The sequence below is a fragment of the Seriola dumerili genome, unplaced genomic scaffold (assembly GCF_002260705.1).
Source record: "Seriola dumerili isolate Sdu_G_001 unplaced genomic scaffold, Sdu_1.0 BDQW01000319.1, whole genome shotgun sequence".
Classification (NCBI taxonomy): domain Eukaryota; kingdom Metazoa; phylum Chordata; class Actinopteri; order Carangiformes; family Carangidae; genus Seriola; species Seriola dumerili.
The window spans coordinates 2,971,985-2,991,613 of NW_019174574.1; the positions used below are offsets into that span (position 1 = coordinate 2,971,985).

General features: G+C 40.2%; 2 protein-coding genes across 5 annotated transcripts in view; one reads left to right on the plus strand and one right to left on the minus strand.

Annotated features, from left to right (window-relative positions):
• LOC111231827 (receptor expression-enhancing protein 6-like) overlaps positions 1-7,291 on the minus strand; it is a 25,205-nt gene extending 17,914 nt beyond the window's left edge. For all 4 annotated transcript variants that reach the window (XM_022759074.1, XM_022759071.1, XM_022759073.1 and 1 more), the window contains exon 1: positions 7,100-7,291. In XM_022759074.1, the coding sequence (XP_022614795.1) occupies positions 7,100-7,232 (133 nt within the window). In that variant the 5' untranslated portion in view covers positions 7,233-7,291. The remainder of the gene's footprint in view (positions 1-7,099) is intronic.
• Positions 7,292-8,468: 1,177 nt separating this feature from the next.
• Positions 8,469-13,901, plus strand: LOC111231826 (tetraspanin-33-like). The gene is made up of 8 exons (XM_022759070.1): positions 8,469-8,525; positions 8,963-9,020; positions 10,294-10,418; positions 11,113-11,187; positions 11,625-11,720; positions 11,824-11,952; positions 12,623-12,784; positions 13,309-13,901. The coding sequence occupies exons 1-8, from the start codon at positions 8,469-8,471 to the stop codon at positions 13,450-13,452; spliced, it is 846 nt and encodes a 281-aa protein (XP_022614791.1). The 3' UTR covers positions 13,453-13,901.
• Positions 13,902-19,629: the final 5,728 nt, after the last annotated feature.

Here is a 19,629-nt window from a genome sequence, read left to right on the forward strand (position 1 = left end):
AGCATAGATGTTTTGCAGGAATCAGGCCGGGCAGACTCTTTTGATTGATGGCTCTGGGGACCGTTACTGTATTGTCAAAAGGGGATGGGACCAATGCTTGGAAAGATGGGAGAGAAATCAAGTAGGGTGCTTTGTCCCTGTGTAGCTGCCTCGTTGACCAGGGGGGGAATTCTCTATTTTTCTCTCCTCTGCTAGTTAGACGATAACCATGAGGAAAGACACTGTGAGAAAACTACAAAGGAATAAAATACAGTAAAGTTCAGGAACAGCAACGTCTCAGTCTGTCGTTTACAGTCTCTTAAGCTGTGAGCCGCAGTGTCCATTTCCAAAATCAGGCCAAACACGTGTACACAACAAAAATCCACAATCAGATAAGAATATGAGAAACATATCACACGTCCATATTAAGGCACATTAACTAACTCATTATACCCACAATTATAATTCAAGTACACAATACCCGTGGCATTGTGGATCAGAATCACCATGGATACAGAGGAAAGATATACGGCTCCAAAATGATGTTATTCCTGCACAGGGTCATTGTGTTTGAATTATAATTGTGTATAATGTTGTTAATGTGCCTTAATATGGACAGTGTGATATGTTTTCTCATATTCTTATCTGATTGGATTTTTGTTGTGCTAACGTGTTTGGGCCTGATTATTGATGGACACTGGCTCACACTTAAGAGACTGTAAAACGACAGAGAGAACGTGTGTTCTGAACTTTTATGTTTTTATTTCCTTGTAGTTTTCACAGTGTTCTCATGTTATCGTCTAACTAGAGAAGGGAGAGAAAAATAGAGAGATTCCCCCCCTGGTCAACGCCTCCGGACCTCCCCTCTGTGTTCCCCATCTTCAGCTGGTCCCTCCCCTTTTGCATCACTGGTCCCAGCCATCAATCAAAAGTCTGCCCGGTCCTGTCCTCAAATCTGATCAGTCCGCTTCTGTGCCTCTCTGTTGCAACATGGACTTGCGTGATGGTTAGCTGCGACAGTTAACTTCAGTCTTCTGGTGTGTAAATTGATGTTAACTCGTTTGAGGCATTAGTTCAGTGATGTCGGGATCTGGCACTAGGTTTAGGTTCTTTTGTTTGTTATTTTCATACTTATCTTAATTTGGGCACCACACCTACAGATAGCCTAATTCAACAGTCTTGTTTAACACTAGGTCTTATGGTGGCTGCTAGAGTGTGTTCTGTTTTTGGCAGGTCAGGTCAGGCAGGTAGGTCTTTCTTTCCTTTGTTTTGGGCTTTAGTAATTCAGCGGGAGATGGGTTGGGCTAGGAAGCATGGTTTTGTTTTGTTTGTTTCATGATTTGGAGCCACCCGCAGCCTTTTCCCTTTGTTCTTCGCCTCATTTGATTCATTTTCTGTTATTTATTTAGCATTCAGTTTAAGTAATGCTGAAAGATCTCTCATTATTTATAGATATTTTGTGTTTATAACCCGTGTTGTGGTTGTCACAGCATAAATAATCCACACGAAAACAGTTCAAAGGAATCAAGGTAATTGGTGGATTTCACTGGAGAGGTGAAACTGCAGAATAAGCTCCAGTTTCAATGTACAGACAGCTCACTAGTCGGATTTCATTGTGATTTGCACAAAAAGAGTGTTGTGTTTTAATATTTTGAGAGTTCGACAAAACACAGTGTGTATATTTCGTCGTGTTTCCATATAGGTAGATATATGTATAGTAGGTAGTGATAAAGTGGGTTTCTCCTCTCATATGATATCATTCAATAAACGTGGTGACAAAGAATGCAAACAGCATCTCGCACTCTCGGAGATACTGGCGGTATACTAATCAAAAAAACACCAAACATCACAACTGATCTTATGAACAGACCTTAACTCTCTGGAACGGTGCTAATGTCTATGCGGTCTCTCTCTAAAGCACAGTCAGCAGGTTCAGGGTTAGGGCTTTAACTAACCTAGCTTAGCATAAAGACTAGAAGCAGGGGTAAAACTGTTAACACTAGCAACACCTGTAAATGACAGATGAACATTAGATGAGATAGTTTATCTCTGTAGTCAAACAGAAACGAGGAGGATACGTACAGCCGTTCTTCACTCGGTTGTGATGGAGATATTTATAGCTGCTGATGTTTCTGTCGATGAACTCGGTAAACTTTTAGTTGCGGTTCTACTGACGCACGACCCTCGGCATCGGAGTACCGAAGATTTATTCTTCACCAGAGTAGACAGGACTGAGGAGAGAGGAATATTTAATCTATGTGTTAAACACAGCGTATATTGGTGTGCTCCTACACTTCACAGTGTGTGTACCTTCTCTGGTGAGGTTTTCGGCGGCGTCATTGCTTCCCGCCTGAGGTCGTTTCACCGATGTTGTCCATGTGCTCGTGCGTGCGCTGCATGGAAGACGGGCCGAAACACCTTTGTTTGTAGATGATATCTGGGAGCCGTTCCACGACATCGGGCTGCACCACAACAGGAAGAGACACTGGAACACACGAGGAGGGCACAGACAGAGATTACTGGACTTAGTGGGTCACTACTAATGACACTGAGAACTTACACCCCTGAGAAGCCTGTTGTCTTAGACATTTAGACGGGGGGAAGAAGATTGTATCAAGAATCTGTCCCTGTATCACTGGTTCTGTGATGTGTCTCTACACTTAAAAGCGTAGTAAAATGGAAACCAGTAGAGGAAATGTCGGAGAAGAATCGCCCAGTGAGAAGCCGCAATACTCCACCAGTACGTAGCATTTTGTGTCGTTTCTTTGCTCGCACTTTCGATGGCTTTTGATTCTGCAGAAACACGTGGAAACAACCAGAGACACCTGTTTACACCAGTATTACCCTGTGACCTGCATCTGCACACATCACCTGGATAATGACATGAAGATACTCTGCAGATAGACTGAAGTATTTCAGACCGTCAGTAATGATAATAATCACTCTCTGCTCCTTATCATGTACCTGTCATGAAGTTGAAGCAAATTACAGTTTTCTGAATCATCAAGGTTTTGATGAGAATATAATTCTTACACACAGGTAGATTTTACTGCAGGCCACTGGACGCCTGATAAAACCCCACCTACCTGGTGCATCACTGTCACTATCAGCAGATCACCATCAAAAACTATAGAAAACCTCACGAATATAAGCTTGGATAGACGAAGCAATATCAGGTTGCAGAGGAGGGAGGCACCATATCCGTACACAGTAGAGTCCGGTCACTGAGACGGCACCTGGATGAGACGGAGGACACACAGAAGACAAACTGTCAGTCTAACATGATGCAGAGACGTTTAATAGATGGATGGATGATTACTTATATAATTCCAGATGGCAAATTTAAATATCACAGGCAGCTGAGTTAAAAACAATGAAATACATCCATCCATCCATTTCCTACCGCTTATCCTCTAGTAGGGTCGAGGGGGGCCTGGAGCCTATCCCAGCATCCTTTCGGGCGAGAGGGGTAATACCGGCCTGGACAGGTCGCCAGTCCATCGCAGGGCAAACACACAGAGACAAACAACCATTCACTCTCACACATTCATACCTATGGTCAATTTTGGAGTAACCAATCAGCCTAGTCCCCATTTGCATGTCTTTGGACTGTGTGGAGGACAGCGGAGTACGGAGAGAACCCACAAAGCACGGGAGAACATGCAAACTCCAATGAAATCAATAAACAACAATAATAGACAAAATATACACGCGATCCAAGTATAAAATAAATGTTCATGTGGACCAAAGTGCAGGTGTGAAGTACAGGAGGTTTTGATGAGTCACAGAGATGCATTATAAAGTCTGGTTGCTGTAAGCAGGAATGATTTCTATGGCGTTCCCTAGTCTGTTGCTGAATGTACTAAGGTTCGACATAGTTCTATGGAGGGGATGGGTGACATTTGTTCACGATTTTCAGCGTTTTGCCGTGCTGCAGCTACGATTCTGTCCTCAGACCTCTCCGTATACAAACAGCTTCCATCCAACAACAGACTCGGCCTTCCTGATGAGTTTCTTCTGTGTGTTGGCACCTTTACTAACACATTAACACACTGAGTAGAGCTGTCGTTCTCTGGCAGAACATGCACACGACAAACAGGAGTTGTGTAAAAAGTGTCCTACCTCTGATCAGCTTATGTTGCTGTTCACTCATGGAGCCTCTGCTCTGCTGTCGCTCTCTGAGGATAATCTGCTTTAAACTGCACAGACTGGGGGACACTGTGCACCAGGCACTACACTGACATCATGTCCTGCCTCAGCGTGTGTGTGTGTGGTGTGGTGTGTGTGTGTGTGTGTGTGTGTGTGTGTGTGTGTGTGTGTGTGTGTGTGTGTGTGTGTGTGTGTGTGTGTGTGTGTGTGTGTGTGTCGGTCGCGTGTTCTGATCCACGTATGAGCATCAGTGGGGGTATGAATAGACTGCTGTTCATGCTCAGTAAAAGTCCTTGGCTGAATACTGTGACTCTACATTAGGGCAGAGAGGTTTATCACTCTATTTATCTTATAGTCAAAGTTGATCCAGAGCTCAACATCAATGAAAGGCCGTCACCTGTTCACGCCAGGTGTCCTCATACAGCGGAAGGACAGGATCAAATGCTTTTAGCAGGCTTCTTATTTTTAGTACTCAGCTATAATCAATGAACGTTAGTTTTTGTTCTGGTTTGTGAAACCCCTACTGTCATCTGGTAAAGAGTCTGTACGCTGGCCATGGACATTTTTCAATGTGTAAGCTGTAGAAACTGAGCAGAAACTCCAGAAATACACAAGGTGAAACAGAGTGAATAAAAAATTCAGTGTAATACAACAGTCCTGCAAGTGATTCCTCCTTCATGAGGGTTGTAATGTTCAGTTTTTATTGAGAGTGTGTTAAAGAGGAGTTGATTCAACTGTGTGATTATTATGGACTACATAGTTTCTACTGCTGTTGAACTGCACTCCATTATTACAGAGAGGTGTTTTGTTATTTAGCCTACTTTCAATTAATGGTTTGGACAAAATTAATAGAAAACACCTTAGTGTGTACTAATACAGTGTGCTGCCGTCCCAATGCAGTTAGCTGCCCTGTTTTTGCAAAGTGCATTAAACCTGAATGAATGTAAAAGGCATTGTTAAGCGAATGAAGGTAAAGAAAAAAAAAAACTGAGCGATTTAAAAAAATGAAGAGGTACGAAAAGCTGGCAACAGGAAAGGTCTGCCAATCAACAGTCAGTGTTGTGTGATTAGTTTTGACATATGCTCATCACCAAGCTAATCAAATAGCTGATTGGATATTTCTGTGTAACGTCAACTCGCGATGGTAGATCATCGATATGGACGCCTCAACAAATGTAAATGAAGTATAAACTTAACATAAACGACGACGATAACAGAGAGAGAGATAAACTGTATTAAAAGGACCCAAGTTGTCAAGCAATCTCTGTTTTGCATTCTATGGCACTAGTTAGCATCCCCTCCTGTTTCCTATGGGCTACACTTCACCAGCTCACCTGGAACACCTACAGTGTCGGACACCTTTGTGAACGACGCATCGCTTTTATATTTAAGGCCCTGTAAACAAACAGGACACCATTGTAAAGAATGAGGAAACAGAACCGCAATTTGATGGGAACATTATTGTTTATTATATTAATGTTTTTATTATTATTATTATTATTATTAGTTGATGTAGTTATCTATGTATTATTATTATTCACTATTAGATTATGTATCTACTCTTATTATTATTATTATTATTATTATTATCAACAATGAGCTAATGGACACATGGATTTCCCCTAGGAGATAAATAAAGTATCGATCGATCTAACACAAGTTTGCAATCTGTGTTCTCTAGTGTTGTCTGTGGAGCACTAATACATTCTGATTGGTTGCCACTGAACTGAGGTTTCTATCACTTAGCAACCTCAACAACACGTAACCTTTACTCAGAAACTTGAAAATTAACAGTTGAACCATTAGCTGTTGAACTGATCTGAAACACAATACTTGATAGATAGATAGATAGATAGATAGATAGATAGATAGATAGATAGATAAAAGGGATAGATAAATGAACAATAATGTTCCCATCAAATTGCGGTTCTGTTTCCTCATTCTTTACAATGTGTCCTGTTTGTTTACAGGGCCTTAAATAAAAAGCGATGCGTGTACAAAGGTGTCCGACACTGTAGGTGTTCCAGGTGAGCTGGTGAAGTGTAGCCCATAGGAAACAGGAGGGATGCTAACTAGTGCCATAGAATGCAAAACAGAATTGCTTGACAACTTGGGTCCTTTTAATACAGTTTATCTCTCTCTCTGTTATCGTCGTCGTTTATGTAAGTTTATACTTCATTTATCATTTGTTGAGGCTCCATATCGATGATCCACCATCACAAGTCCCAATATGCCCATCTATGGGCATATTGTTTTCAGGTTGTTCGTTCGTTCATCCGTCTCATTTTCATGGACACAATATTTCAGAAAAACCTTAACAGAACTTCTTCAAATTTGGCATAAATATTCACTTGGACTCAAGGATGAACTGATTAGATTTTGGTGGGTAAAGGTCAAGGTAAAGGTCAAGGGAATCCCTTCAAATTTGGCACAAACGTTCTCTTGGACTCAAGGATGAACTGATTAGATAGACTTGAAACTTCACAGCAATTTTGACAAAATTTCACACAAATGGTTAATATTTTTATATGATTCTGGATAAACAGGGATGTAGTCTGAAACTAGTAGAGGAGCCAAACAACCATGAGGTGCTAATTTTAGCTACAGCTGTTTCTATGAAAACTAGGAGCTAAAACAGGCTAAAAAGCTCTGTACAGCTGCTGAGATGGAGATAGTCATTCATTGATGCAGTCATTGGATCTATTGTTGCTATAAATATTGATTAGAGCAATTTTAAGACTTGAACTCTGACCCAGAACATTTACAGGTTCATGTTTCCACAGCTCACAGCAGTATCTGTGCGTAGCTGCCATTTGGCTTGATATTCACAGGAGGATTAACTGAATCCTCTTCACATGCACCAGGTAAAGTCGGTACAAACCCACTGAATACAAACAGAACAACAGCAGAACCATCCAGAACATGTTTATCATGAGCTGAACAGAGTGGACGACAGGAAAACCTCACATACCAGCTGCGATGATCTTCTTCTTTATCCCTGTTTTCTCCTCCAGCTTCCCCAGAAAATCTGTCACCACGTTTTTCTCGTTCAGAAACTTCTCAGCTCGGTCTCTGATGGAGAAGAAGACGTCCAGTAGGCCCATGGTCCTCAATCAGGTCCTCAAACAACAGCGGAGTCAGAGGAAAGCGACCGGTGTGGAGTGCAAACACAGCAGAGTGTAATCCTCTGACAGAGAGGATCTGCTTTAAAGAGGAGGAGGAAGAGGAGGTGCAAAGACAGGAAGTAGCCACAGCCACAGGTTAACACACCTATATCTTCATCTTTTCTATACACAAAGAAAAAATAAGAAATGTTATTAAAACATTTAAATAAAAAAAATCACCAAAAGTTAATCAGCCCTGGACCAGACCCGGCATCTGATCACCTGACCACCTGATCACCTGATCACATGACTTACATGTAAACACTGCAGAGACACACAGCAATTCATAAAATTGATGTTACAAGCAATGGATAAGTGAATAGTAAAAATAAAAGCCCTCTATATGTTTTCAGTATTTTCACTTCCTGCTCGGACACATTCACACCTCTCCCAACCCACAGCTGGCACAGCTGGATACATTCATTCTGACATGACGCTGGGACTTAACTGTTTCTCAGAGCTCTCAGATGCTCACAGCTGATCTCCAACCGCCATGTTTCATCCTTTAGTTTCCAGATTTAAGGAGATAAGAGGAGGAGAAGCATTATTTCACCTGTGTTAACTGGACGGTTTTCAGAATAAAAAGATTTTCACCTTTCAGTAAAATACATAGTCAATGTAAATAAATTTAAAAAAAAATTGGCTTAATTTAAGTTTTATTTGTTGTTTTCAGGGGTTCCTATAGGTGTTTATCAGGGATCTGAAGCCCCCCATCACGTTTCTCACACTGGTTCAGGAGTCTCAGAGTCCAGGGCTTTGGTGAAGGGGGAGAGAGATCCAGACAGCCATAACCAAAAATTTCAAAAGTCTGAGTCAGATTTCCATGTCATGTGCTGCTCTCCAGAGGATGAAGCCTCCACATTTGAATGGTTTGCTCAGACTGTGAGAGCAGATAAATCATCCGGATGTAGCTGCAATGAAGCTGGAGACACTTTAACCTGTTCATCTGTAAAAGAGCAGTTTGCTTGTTGAAGCAGCAGATGATGTGATCTGACACTCTCTCCCTCCCTCCCTCTCTGTGATGACAGGATGACAGCAGCAGCAGTAGAGGAGGGGATGAGCCTCTGTGGAGGAATGCATCCTGCAGGCCGACACATGTCTCCATGCTGTCATGTTAGCAGAGAACAAACCTCCACCAGCCTCTGACTGAACCACACAGAGACCTTCTGAGGGGAGATGAGAGGATACAGAGCCATCAAGTACATTTTATTCTTCTGCTGCTACGTCTTCTGGGTGAGTCTCTCTGTCCCTACAATTTGAGGATTAAATGTGTCACTTCACACATTCACACTTTCAGTCGTGCTTGCTCTGAAACCTGTTGCTCAATCTGGTTTTACCACGAGTGATTTCAACACACTCAATACGGCATTTCATAGGAAGAGGACGCTCTGAAGAGCAAAGATTTGAAAAAAACAAGTCGTTTCTTCACTGTGACAAAGTTTTACTAGTTATAGAATGTTATAGTTCAAACAGTCTGGGAGTGAAACATAAAAAGGTCTGAGACCTGTTCACTTAGCTCTATCAGAAGAGGAAAGAGTCCCCCCTCCAACAGCCCCAACGCTGCTGGATTTACATGTTACACAAGTTAAACAGAGAAAATATCAGAGTTACCGTGAGAACAGAAGATGAGGTACAGTTCTGTTCAAATGTGTGTCCGTGTGACTCTGCAGGTTGTGAGCGCCGGGCTCATAGCGGTGGGGGTCTACGCCAAGATCGCCAAGGAGAAAGGTTGGTCAAAAAATAATGAACAGGCTGGAATCAGGCTGTGGAACAACCCGTTATCACTGCAGGAACTTATGAACCAGAGCATTTCAGATACATGACATTGACAGGGTGTTTTGTTCTGGCTGCTTAGAAAGTTGTGGACATTAGTGGAAAGAGTGGAGCTGGTATTGGTTTTGTATTGGTATTGATTTTTGATTTTTTTGTCAGGTTTTCTCTGAATCTGGTCCCTGTTTTAAACCAGCATGTGGTGGGTTTTCAGTCTGTCTGACTTTTTGTCATCGTGATCCTTTATTTAGTAAAATCTACTTAAAAATATATACATTCAGAATATATTTACAATTAATATAGAGCACATACCTGCAAGAAAACACTGTGTAATATCTTCAGCTTGGTCTCTGGACTTCTTCTATCTACAAAATGAAAGAACTTAAACAATAACATTGTCAGAAAATAACACAAAAAAGAAAGAGTGTTAGAATAATACAACTAAATATAAACATTAATAAATTTAACTTGGCAACATGCTTCACAGGTTGCAACTTATTTTTCATAAGAAACAGTAAAATATCCAACAAGCGCATTACTAAATGTGCAGGGATTTAATCTCCAGGAAACAAACAAACAAAATCAGATTAAAGGTCTATTTTTAATCTATCTGACATTTTTAGTATAGCACTTTTTACACAATAAAAACAATACCCACACAAAGTAATAAGAACCACAGTATAAATAAAAACAGGAAGTGAGGAAATGCTGCCATAAAGCTCATAAATTTGCAACAAGGAAACACCAGAGGCAGGAGAGAAATTCAGAATCACAAAATAATAGTAAAAAAAAATAAAAAAACAATAATAGAAAAATGACGTGTGAAAAAAAGCTAATAAAATGTTAACCTAGAGGTAGTGAGTAAAACCAGGAATAAAAAAGTTGGGTATTAAAAGAAAATAAAAACAGACTAAAATGTATAAACAAATAATGTATGAATAAATAAATAAAATCCCTAAAAGTACCAGGAACCTAGATTCAATACCACCTCCTGAACTGTGTGTGTGTGTGTGTGTGTGTGTGTGTGTGTGTGTGTGTGTGTGTGTGTGTGTGTGTGTGTGTGTGTGTGTGTGTGTGTGTGTGTTTATAAAAACTATGCTCTACTGATAACACTCCCGAGGGTGAGCCACAAAAATTTAATCAGACATGTTTGAACCTTCACTGGCTTTTACGCAATGAATTTAACTCTGTGTGTGTGTGTGTGTGTGTGTGTGTGTGTGTGTGTGTGTAGATGTAGTCGACACTCTGACAGTCGATCCAGCTCTGCTGTTGATCGTCGTTGGCTCGGTGATGTTCCTCATCACATTCCTCGGATGTTTCGGGGCGCTGCGTAACGCCACCTGCCTGCTGAAGTTGGTATGACGTGGTCCTCACATCCATTATACATACCATTATTATGGTATTATTATTATCATACCATATTACATTATTAAGTTAAAGTTCTCTATTTAATCTTTGATTTTTAGTGAAATATTTACCTCTTTGGACTAAAAACAGATCTCATCACGTTTAAGGGTTCTGTAAACCATCGTCACGGCCACTAGATGTCACACTAGACCACCAGCATCTCAAGCCAAAACAAATGCTTCGTCAAACACAATCCCCCCATCTCTTCACGTTCTCAGTCAGTGAGGTGTTATGAAGCTCAGTCAAAGTGTCCACTAAATGCACAACAAGAAGCACAACTGTGTGGCTTTGTTCTCTGCTCAGGACGCCATTACTCCACCATCTTTACATTGAAAATAGTTGTTTGCTGCTGTGCTATTGTTTAAAATCTCGTCTACGTAACCTTTAAAAATAAAAAGTAACCGCAGCTGTCAGATGAAAGCAGAGCAGTAAAAAGTAATGGAGGAGTGGAGTAGAAGTATAAAGTGACATAAAAAGAAAATACTCAAGTCAAAGTACAAGGACTTCAAATTTTCCACATAAGTGCAATACATGAGTAAATGTATGTGTAAATGTGTTTGTAAATGATGTCTCTCTGAGTCTAATATGATGCATCCTTACTGTTCACGTCGTTGTCATCACGAGCTGTTGTTTGTTCCTGTAGTTTCTGGGGATCCTGGTGGTCGTCCTGCTGCTGCAGATCGCTGCTGGGGTGGTGGGATATCTCTTCACTGACATGGTAACATCACACTGCTTTGATGGGACAGGAAATGTACATTTAAAACCAGCAACACCGCAGTGTAGAAAAACTGTGTTCCAAGTGAAAATCCTGCATTCAAAATACACAAGTTTCAGCATCAAAATGGACCAAAAGTAAAAGCACAGAAAAGCTAATTTCAGCATAATGTAGATAATAATATTATTAATGCATTAATATAAAGATGGGGCCGATTGTAATGACCTTATTTACTGTTGGGAGCTCCCTCAATGATCAGTTAAATCTTAATTCCTCTTAATCTGTAGAAACACATCATCATTTATTTATTTAGTCATGTAATAAATGTAGAGCAGTAAAAAGTGGCAGAAAATGGAAATATTCAAGTAAGTGCAAGAAGAGTAGTTGAGTAAATGTAAGTAGTTACTTTCCAAACCAAACTTGATGCTGCTGTTGTTCAGGTGATGGAGAGGACGGAGAGGTTGATGATGAAGGCCATCGTCCGATACAGGGAGGACCAGGACCTGGAGAACGCCATCGATTTCATCCAGAAGAAGGTGAAGAAGAAGAAGAACGACTGAGCAGCAGTGGCCTGTTACCGTCCAGTCTGTTGACAGTGAGCTGTTGAAATGAGAGACTGTTTCTTGTCTTTCTTTGCAGTTTCAGTGCTGTGGAGTAGAAAGCTACAAGGACTGGTCCCACAACGTCTACTTTGAGTGTACAGACACCAACCCCAGTCTGGAGTTCTGTGGAGTTCCCTTCTCCTGCTGCATTCACCTGCAGAACCAGGTCAGAACCAACACCCGAGCGGTCTCTGTGGTCCTCAGCAGGTTTATAATGGGACAGGATTTTCTCCATCTTTGGGCTTTTGAAACAGTAATTTCACTAAACAGTTGCTGATAATTTTGCAACTTCTATGAAAGCACTGAACTATATCATCAGTGATACACAAATGAACAACAGGGTATCATCTACATACATGTAAATATTAACCTCGTGTTTCTTCCTGTGTGTGAATCAGACCTGCAGTTTTAAACTCTGTTTGCGTCTCCTTGTGGCTGTGTTCATCTGAGCAAACAACATCCTGATGATTTATTCTTTTAGAGCTTGAACAGTAGTGGAGCTAAAAATTTAAAGTTTGTCCTGTGGAGCGTGGCAAAGAAAAGATCCTGGAGTCACTGATATCTAAAGGGTCCGTCCTCTGGAGAGCAGGAACAAGATATTCTGAGGCTATTTAATCTAAAAATCAGACTGTAGGCTCAGCTAACGTCAGATGGGATTTTCGCATTGTTTTTTTTTTATTTTTTACACTATTGATTGATTTGTTGATTTTTTATGAAAGAAAAAACTCTAGAAAATCTATCACTTAAAGATAATCCAGGGATTTTCCATTAATATAATCAGAAAGACCAATCTCAACACATCTCACACCTCAGCCTTGTGTTATGTTCTCCTGCAGACCGTGCTGAACACCATGTGTGGTTATGGGATGCAGCAGCTGCAGCAGCATACGGCCGCTCAGGGCATCTTCACCATTGGCTGTCTGGAGAAAATCGTATGGTGGGCCAAAAATAACCTGCTGCTGGTGGCTGGTCTGACCGGCGGCCTGCTGCTGCTCGAGGTAACACCAGACCACATCCAGCTGCAGCAGATAGCCCTTGATTGACCCTTGTCTCTGTTGATTCTCACAGTAAATGTTCTGGAGACTTTGTCGTATTAAAGTTCAACCCAATGAAGAAGAAAGAAGGAACTTGCTGAAACTTCAAATCCCAACCAGCCTCCAACCTGAACAATGACACGGGTCGTTTTTTTCAAACCTCTGATACGACCCATAGGAGTGTCTCCTATAGGAGTGTAACTATGGGTCATAATAGTCTGCTGTGACTTATGGGCTCATTTCTTGCAGGAGTACAGTCTCCTATAATCCATCACAGTCAATGTGAGAAGAGGCAAAAACATTTTTACAATGTCCATGTGTGATTGTTTGGCTCTGGGTTTCATTTTTCTAAAGAGTCTGAAAATGTCAGTTTTTCCTTTAATACATTTCCAGAAAGAGGCAACACCTCACAATAATAAAGCAACTTTGGTGACAAGCATGAAAGTTTGATAGCAGGTGCCCTGATCACTTCCTGTTTCTTCTGTCAGGTCTTCATGATCGGTCTGGCTGCCACTCAGATCTCCAGGATAAAGAAAGTCCAACAACAAAAGAAAGAAAATGCAGAGAGAGGGAAGTCGGAGAGGAAGGACAGCTACTGGTATCCTGCTTTTGCAAACTTCGATGATGAATAAAATCTCATTATGACAGATCATAAGCTGTTGTGGAGACAGATCAGGGATGTAATGAGGGATTTCCACTCACTCTGGGTCAGATAATGAGATCTGAACGTTTAGACTTGCTCTGTTTACACTGTGAATTTATAGTTTTAGTCATGTTTCTGATGCCTCAGCAGGACTCAGCTGCTGGAAGTTAAACTACTACCTCTTTAAAACCTTTACATCACATTTCTCATAAAGATAAGAAAGTCAGTTCTGAACAAACTGGTCACTTATAAAATATTTAGCATTTGTAATTCATCACACTGATGTTTGTCAATCTTGATCCACAACATAGAAGTTATTTTTTTATATTATAGAAGCTGTAACTTGTAGATGAATTCAAACTGAACACAGACATTTGCAGAGTTTTCCTCCTACAGCAGACGTTGTGTACTTTGTATTAACAATGTGTATTTTCTATACTGAGTGTGTGTGTTAATGCTGCTGAGAATAAAAAGCCTCACTGTGATGATTTCTACTGAGTTTCATCACAATGAAAATCACAAAGATAATGCAGTGGAGAGTCTAGAGTCTGTCAGGGACCCCTCCAATCAGCATTAATCACAATTATGTAATAAATAATCTGACACCATCAAAAAATGTACAAAATCTAAACATATTTCTTAATCCAAATGTTTATGTTAGTAGAATTTTCAAAATATAAATATAAAGATCAATAAAAACCTAAATAAATAACAAGAAAACTTGTAAATAACCCACATTATTAGGCCAGAAAGTTACTGTCAGTTTATTTTAATTTGATTATTTTGAGATTAAAAATAATGATAATCTTGTATGTATGTGCAGCTTTACTGAAAACAGTTGGCAACACTGCTCCTGAGATATCGCTGCAAATCATCCAGTGAATGACATGGGGCCCCTTTAGGGAGGTCTCCTACTGAGATGTCATTGCAAATCATCCATTGGTTATTTCAGGGGGAAGGAGCTGCATTTTGAGACACTGCTGTGGAGTTAAGTTTGTCAGCCCTCGGGGGGCCCTCTAACATCAATAATCTTCTACTTCACAGCTTCATTTTAACTCTTTATCTTAATGTTATTGTGAACGTTTAATGGTCATGGCCCCGTTACAACCTTAAGCTTCTGATTTACTGGCTGCAACAAGGAACTGCCTCTGTGAAGTCAAACAGTGACCCTCTGCTCTGAATACTAAGGCTTTCCATTAGTGTCCTTGAGAAGAGAAACTCCCAGCATGCAAAGCCAAGAGACCCCTGAGTAAACCTGGTTAATCCTTGTTGTTCTCCCTCCCCCAATAAATCTTCATTGTGACTTTAATCTGTGGTGGAGGATTAGCAGCCGAGGCACCTGTGGTTGCGTGTCGTCGCAGGGATTCAGTCCCGTGCGCCCTCACGCTTGCTTTATTGGATTAATGACCGCAGCACTCTGTGTGTGTGTGTGGGGGGGTTAAAATTAGCAGCAGCACAGAACCATAGTGATCATGTCCTTCTCTCGTCCAGCTTGAAATTTCCACATTCCCTCCAGTTTTCTGTTGGACTCTGCTCTCAGTTTAGGACAGGTTAAAGGATACTCTGGTTTATAACAATTTATTTTTGTCCCTTATTCCTATTAATACCTTTGAACTGAACACAGACATGATGATATTCTCATCTCACTACTAGAGAGAAAGTGAAAGTGTCTCAAAATAAACCTTTTGAAATCTAATTTTCCCCTTAAAGCAAGACTCCAACGTTCAGTCAGCACCAAGCATCAACCTCTGATGCTAAAACATAAAGCCAACACTGAAGAATCAAAACATGCAGTTCCTCTAATGACCACTAGAGTCTGGCTCCAACAGTGAGTCAATCCCCATAGACTCCCATGTTAAAATGACAACTAATATAACTCACCTGTTTACATTTTATGTAAATGTCCAGTTCAGAGACGTGTTTAGCCTAGTTTAGCACATACAAACTACTAGCATTGTTCCATCAAAAGAGAGAAAATATACTTTTTTGGTGCCACTGTAGTAACTAATAACTACAAGAGATTGTACTGGCTCCAAAACATAGTCACGACATAAATCTGATTTCTTGCCTTTAACCTGTTTTATCTGTTAAAAAAATATTGTACTATATAATGTAGAATTTTTGTGAAAGCTGGTTTTTAAACTTGCACACAATCACAGTAAACAGGACACAGACTGTACATCAGACAGGATTATTTTTTCTGTTTTGATGGAGGTATAGGCTCACATGTTCCACCTGCTCCCAGTCTTTGTGCTAAGCTAGGCTAAACACGTTGGTGTTGAGATACATTGAGTTAATAGAACATGTCGTCACGTGTAGACCATTTGTAAAGATCTTTATTATCTTTATTATTATTTATTAAATTGAATTATTATTATTATTATTATATTGTTGTTGTTGCTGTCTTTGCAAAGAGTCTCTGGTTCACAGCTACCAAGTCACCACTCGCACAGTAACATGTCTGTATTTATTTAACAGTGTTTATTTTCAAATACAAATAAACATAAAACACTTGAATGTTTCATATAAAAAAACAATTAATGACGTATGTACATGACGCTGTTTGGTGAAGGTTGAAATGCTGCAGGTTGTCGGGCTGACGTTGTGCGTTGGCAGACGAACATTGAGGTTCATGGATTAATAACGACAGAGGGTTGACAGTCAGATTAAGGCAGGTCTATGTTTTCACGCTTCACTCTATTGAAACAACACAACTACTGTAACGCTGAGAGATGATCAAGGAGCACTTCAATAAGAAATACACATATCTATCAGATTCCTAATTAATGAGATTAAAAAACCAAGGCAAAGATGTTTCCTGTTTTAGCCACTTTCCCACCAATTCTTTTAACATCAACGTTACACCTTTAATTCATCCATTGTCAGTTCTCAGATGTCTGATCTGTCGCAGTTAATATTTCATTACTAACTCAGATGTCAGTAAACAACATGTAAACAGCTGGAGGTAACACACACAGTAACTCAGAGGTGAACTGGCTAAAACAGGAAACACCAGCATCTACACTACACTGTCTTTACTGAAGTTTCACATGGTTCATACTGACTAAATATTACGTTGGCATGCTACGTTGGCATGTTACGTTAGCATGCTGCGCCTCCTCCTAAAGAAAAAGACGACTTTGGTAAGATTCCTCTCATGAAATAAAGTAAAATTGCATTAAGTCAGGAGCTGTGTCTCAATTCAGAAGGTGCGGCCCTTCATAGACTGCAAAGGCCAAACTGCCTGAGGCAATCTGGTCTACGGAGGATTTTTGCTGTATGTCACAAGCTATTCCCGCCCTTACTGATGCATCATAAAGCACTACTCCAGCTTCCTAGCAACACTGACAACATGTAAATTTTTTATCACAAAAACTTGAGGTTTTAAGGCCCTTGGTTTTAACAGTTGTACCGTTAGATGTTGAACAGAGCTGAAACCCAATACTGACATTTAACAGTGTAATCCTCAGGCTCTCTGTCAGTGTTGTTTGCTTTCTGACTGGCACGCAATGAATCCTGGGATAGGCTGGACCATGAAGGATCCACCTGTAGAGCCTTCATTGTCCAGGAAAATAAGAACATTTGAAGGAGCCTTCAAAGTGAGACAGTCTAGTCGCACCACTGTGACGCGATCGGTCTTCAAATGCAGCCTCTGAAGGATGAAGCCCCTGAATTGGGACACAGCTACAGCCTTAATAAACTTTCTGAAATTCATTTCTATTGGTTGATGACCTCGTAGCTCCATAAACCTGGAGTCTGTGTTTTCTGGAGCCTGGTAGTTGTCACAGAGGAAAACAATGTAAACACACAATAACAAATTGTGCTGTTGATGAGGGTGACAACTAACATTGATTTTCATTACTGATAAATCTTCTGATTATTTTATTGATTAATTGATTAATTGTTTCTGTCTGTTTAGAAAACAGTAAACATGCCCATCACAATATCTACAGGCGAAAGTAACAACATCACGTCTTGTTTGGTCCAACCAAAGGTCCGAAACCCCCCAAAATTTAATTTACTGGACTATAAGACCAACAAAAGCAGCAAATCATCAAATCTGTGCTTGAAAAATGACTAAAAAATCTACTATCAAAATAGTTGCAAATTAATTTTCTGTTGATTGACAAATCGTTGCAGCGCTACTCTTGTATTAATTACATGTGCACATGAATAGATAGATCATGCTCTGCACAACAGTTGATGTATTTGTGTGTTTAAGGGATATCAAAGACAATAGAGGTTAAATATAATAGTATATTGATCTATAGGGTGATTCTTTTCGTAACTGATTGACTGTTCAGTTTCAAATGCTAAAGAAAACAGCCTGTATCAGATATTTAATCATATACGACAAAGAAAAACAGTTAAAGATCACTTTCAGTATTTTTGCTTGAAAAATTATTTAATCGATCATCAAAATAGTTTCCGATTAATTCTCCTGTGATTGACTTATTGGACCTGGACACTTTAAATGAGACACTCTGATTTAATGCAGTTTGAATGAGAACATATTTATGGATTTTGAAATGTAAAGAGTAATGTCATGAATCAATCATTTGTGTTCACAATTAATTATTTTTGAATGTTTTATATCTGAAAGTGTGAAATGTATTACTTTGTGTGACAGCTACCAGGCTCCAGAGTTGTTAGACTGATGGACTGTACATTTTATACATCCTGTTGAGAGGGGGAATACGTAAAAAACATTTCTTCAAGTGACTAAATTCATTTGTTTGTGTGGCTCCAGACTCGATCAAATCATCTGAAAGTGATAGAATCTGTGTAGAATATTTGGTTTAACCTGGGAGACAAACTGAAACCCAAACTAGCTTTTGCTCACGTTAGCTGCAACTGAAACTCTCCATGATCCCTACAGCACTTGGTTTACTTTGCAACATTCAAGTGAAAACAAGAGAAGAAAATAAAGCACATCGACTTCAAATGAAGCCAGTTGGAACGCATGCCAGCATGCTGTCAGGTACAAACAGGAAGAAGAAGAAGAAGAAGAAGAAGAAGAAGAAGAAGAAGAAGAAGAAAAAGAAGAAGAAGAAGAAGAAAGAGAAGAGGAAGAGGAAGAAGAAGAAGAAAAGTGAGTCTACGAGATGAAGAGCACTTGATTCATTCAGATGTCGGATTGGACAGATTACCCTTTAACCCTTGAGTCAGTCTGAAGCAGTGAGCACCGGCCAATCAGATTCACAGCTCAGTCAAAGCTGTGTTGCTGTGGTAACACCACAGAGATGTGGCTCAGAACTAACAGCAGCAGGAAGAAGAAATTTGTCCCTTTAGTAAATCCTACAAAAACACGAGGTGACGGTTTTCAGAATCCACATGGTTTGGATCCAAAGTCCAGTCCATTTATGTGTACTATCAGATATCTTAAAATCCATCCAGTGTGATCCAGTGTGGTTTATTAAACTGTCTAATCTATCCAAACATGAAGGTAGATTTGTTCGGAGTGCAGTCGATGAGCAGATAAAAAGCTGTTTAATTCTGCAGGTACTGATCCAATGAAAACTGCATCAGGACCAGGATTTAGTCTTGGTACAAATGTACAGGCCACTGCTAGGGCCGGGTATCACTTCAAAATGTTAGCTGCAGGTGCTGAGATCATTTCTAGTGCTATCACTTTCTAAACCAGCACATTTTATGATGCCTTACTTTGAGAAATATAAAATAAAAGTTTAAGTTTGATACCCAGCCCTAATAACTGCCATGATGACCATGATATGTGCAGCTATCAGGGTCATCATAAAAGGTTCTATTTTAACCGGACAAACCTGTGCATCACAAACTGTGACGTTTCAAGCTGATAATAAAAAATCAGCCACTAAAAACTTAGATGCTGTAGTTTGTGTCCCTCCCTCTGCAGATCTTCTAGGTGGCGCTGTCAGACAAGACGATGAACCGGTAGGTGCTCCCAGGAGGGTGTCGTGTACCCATAATCCTCTGGTGCAGATCAGGCTTGTGTTCATCCTGTTCTTCTACGGCAACCGGAGACGCTGCCAGATTTCCAACATCTCCCTTCTTTAATTGAGATTGGCTCACAAGTTAACATTGATGGCGAGTTTAAATTAAAGTGGTGTCATGGTCCTCGTGCCCTTTGACCCCTTATGCTCTCTGTCATCAGTGAGCGGGAGAACTAAGTCCCACATGAAAATCT

What these genes read in the sequence shown, in the direction of transcription:
- LOC111231826 (XM_022759070.1), top strand. Translation starts at nt 8,469, where the DNA reads ATGAGAGGATACAGAGCCATCAAGTACATTTTATTCTTCTGCTGCTAC. An exon ending in TCGATTTCATCCAGAAGAAG is followed by an intron (nt 11,721 to 11,823) that starts GTGAAGAAGAAG and finishes CTTTCTTTGCAG; the next exon opens with TTTCAGTGCTGTGGAGTAGA. An exon ending in GCGGCCTGCTGCTGCTCGAG is followed by an intron (nt 12,785 to 13,308) that starts GTAACACCAGAC and finishes TTCTTCTGTCAG; the next exon opens with GTCTTCATGATCGGTCTGGC.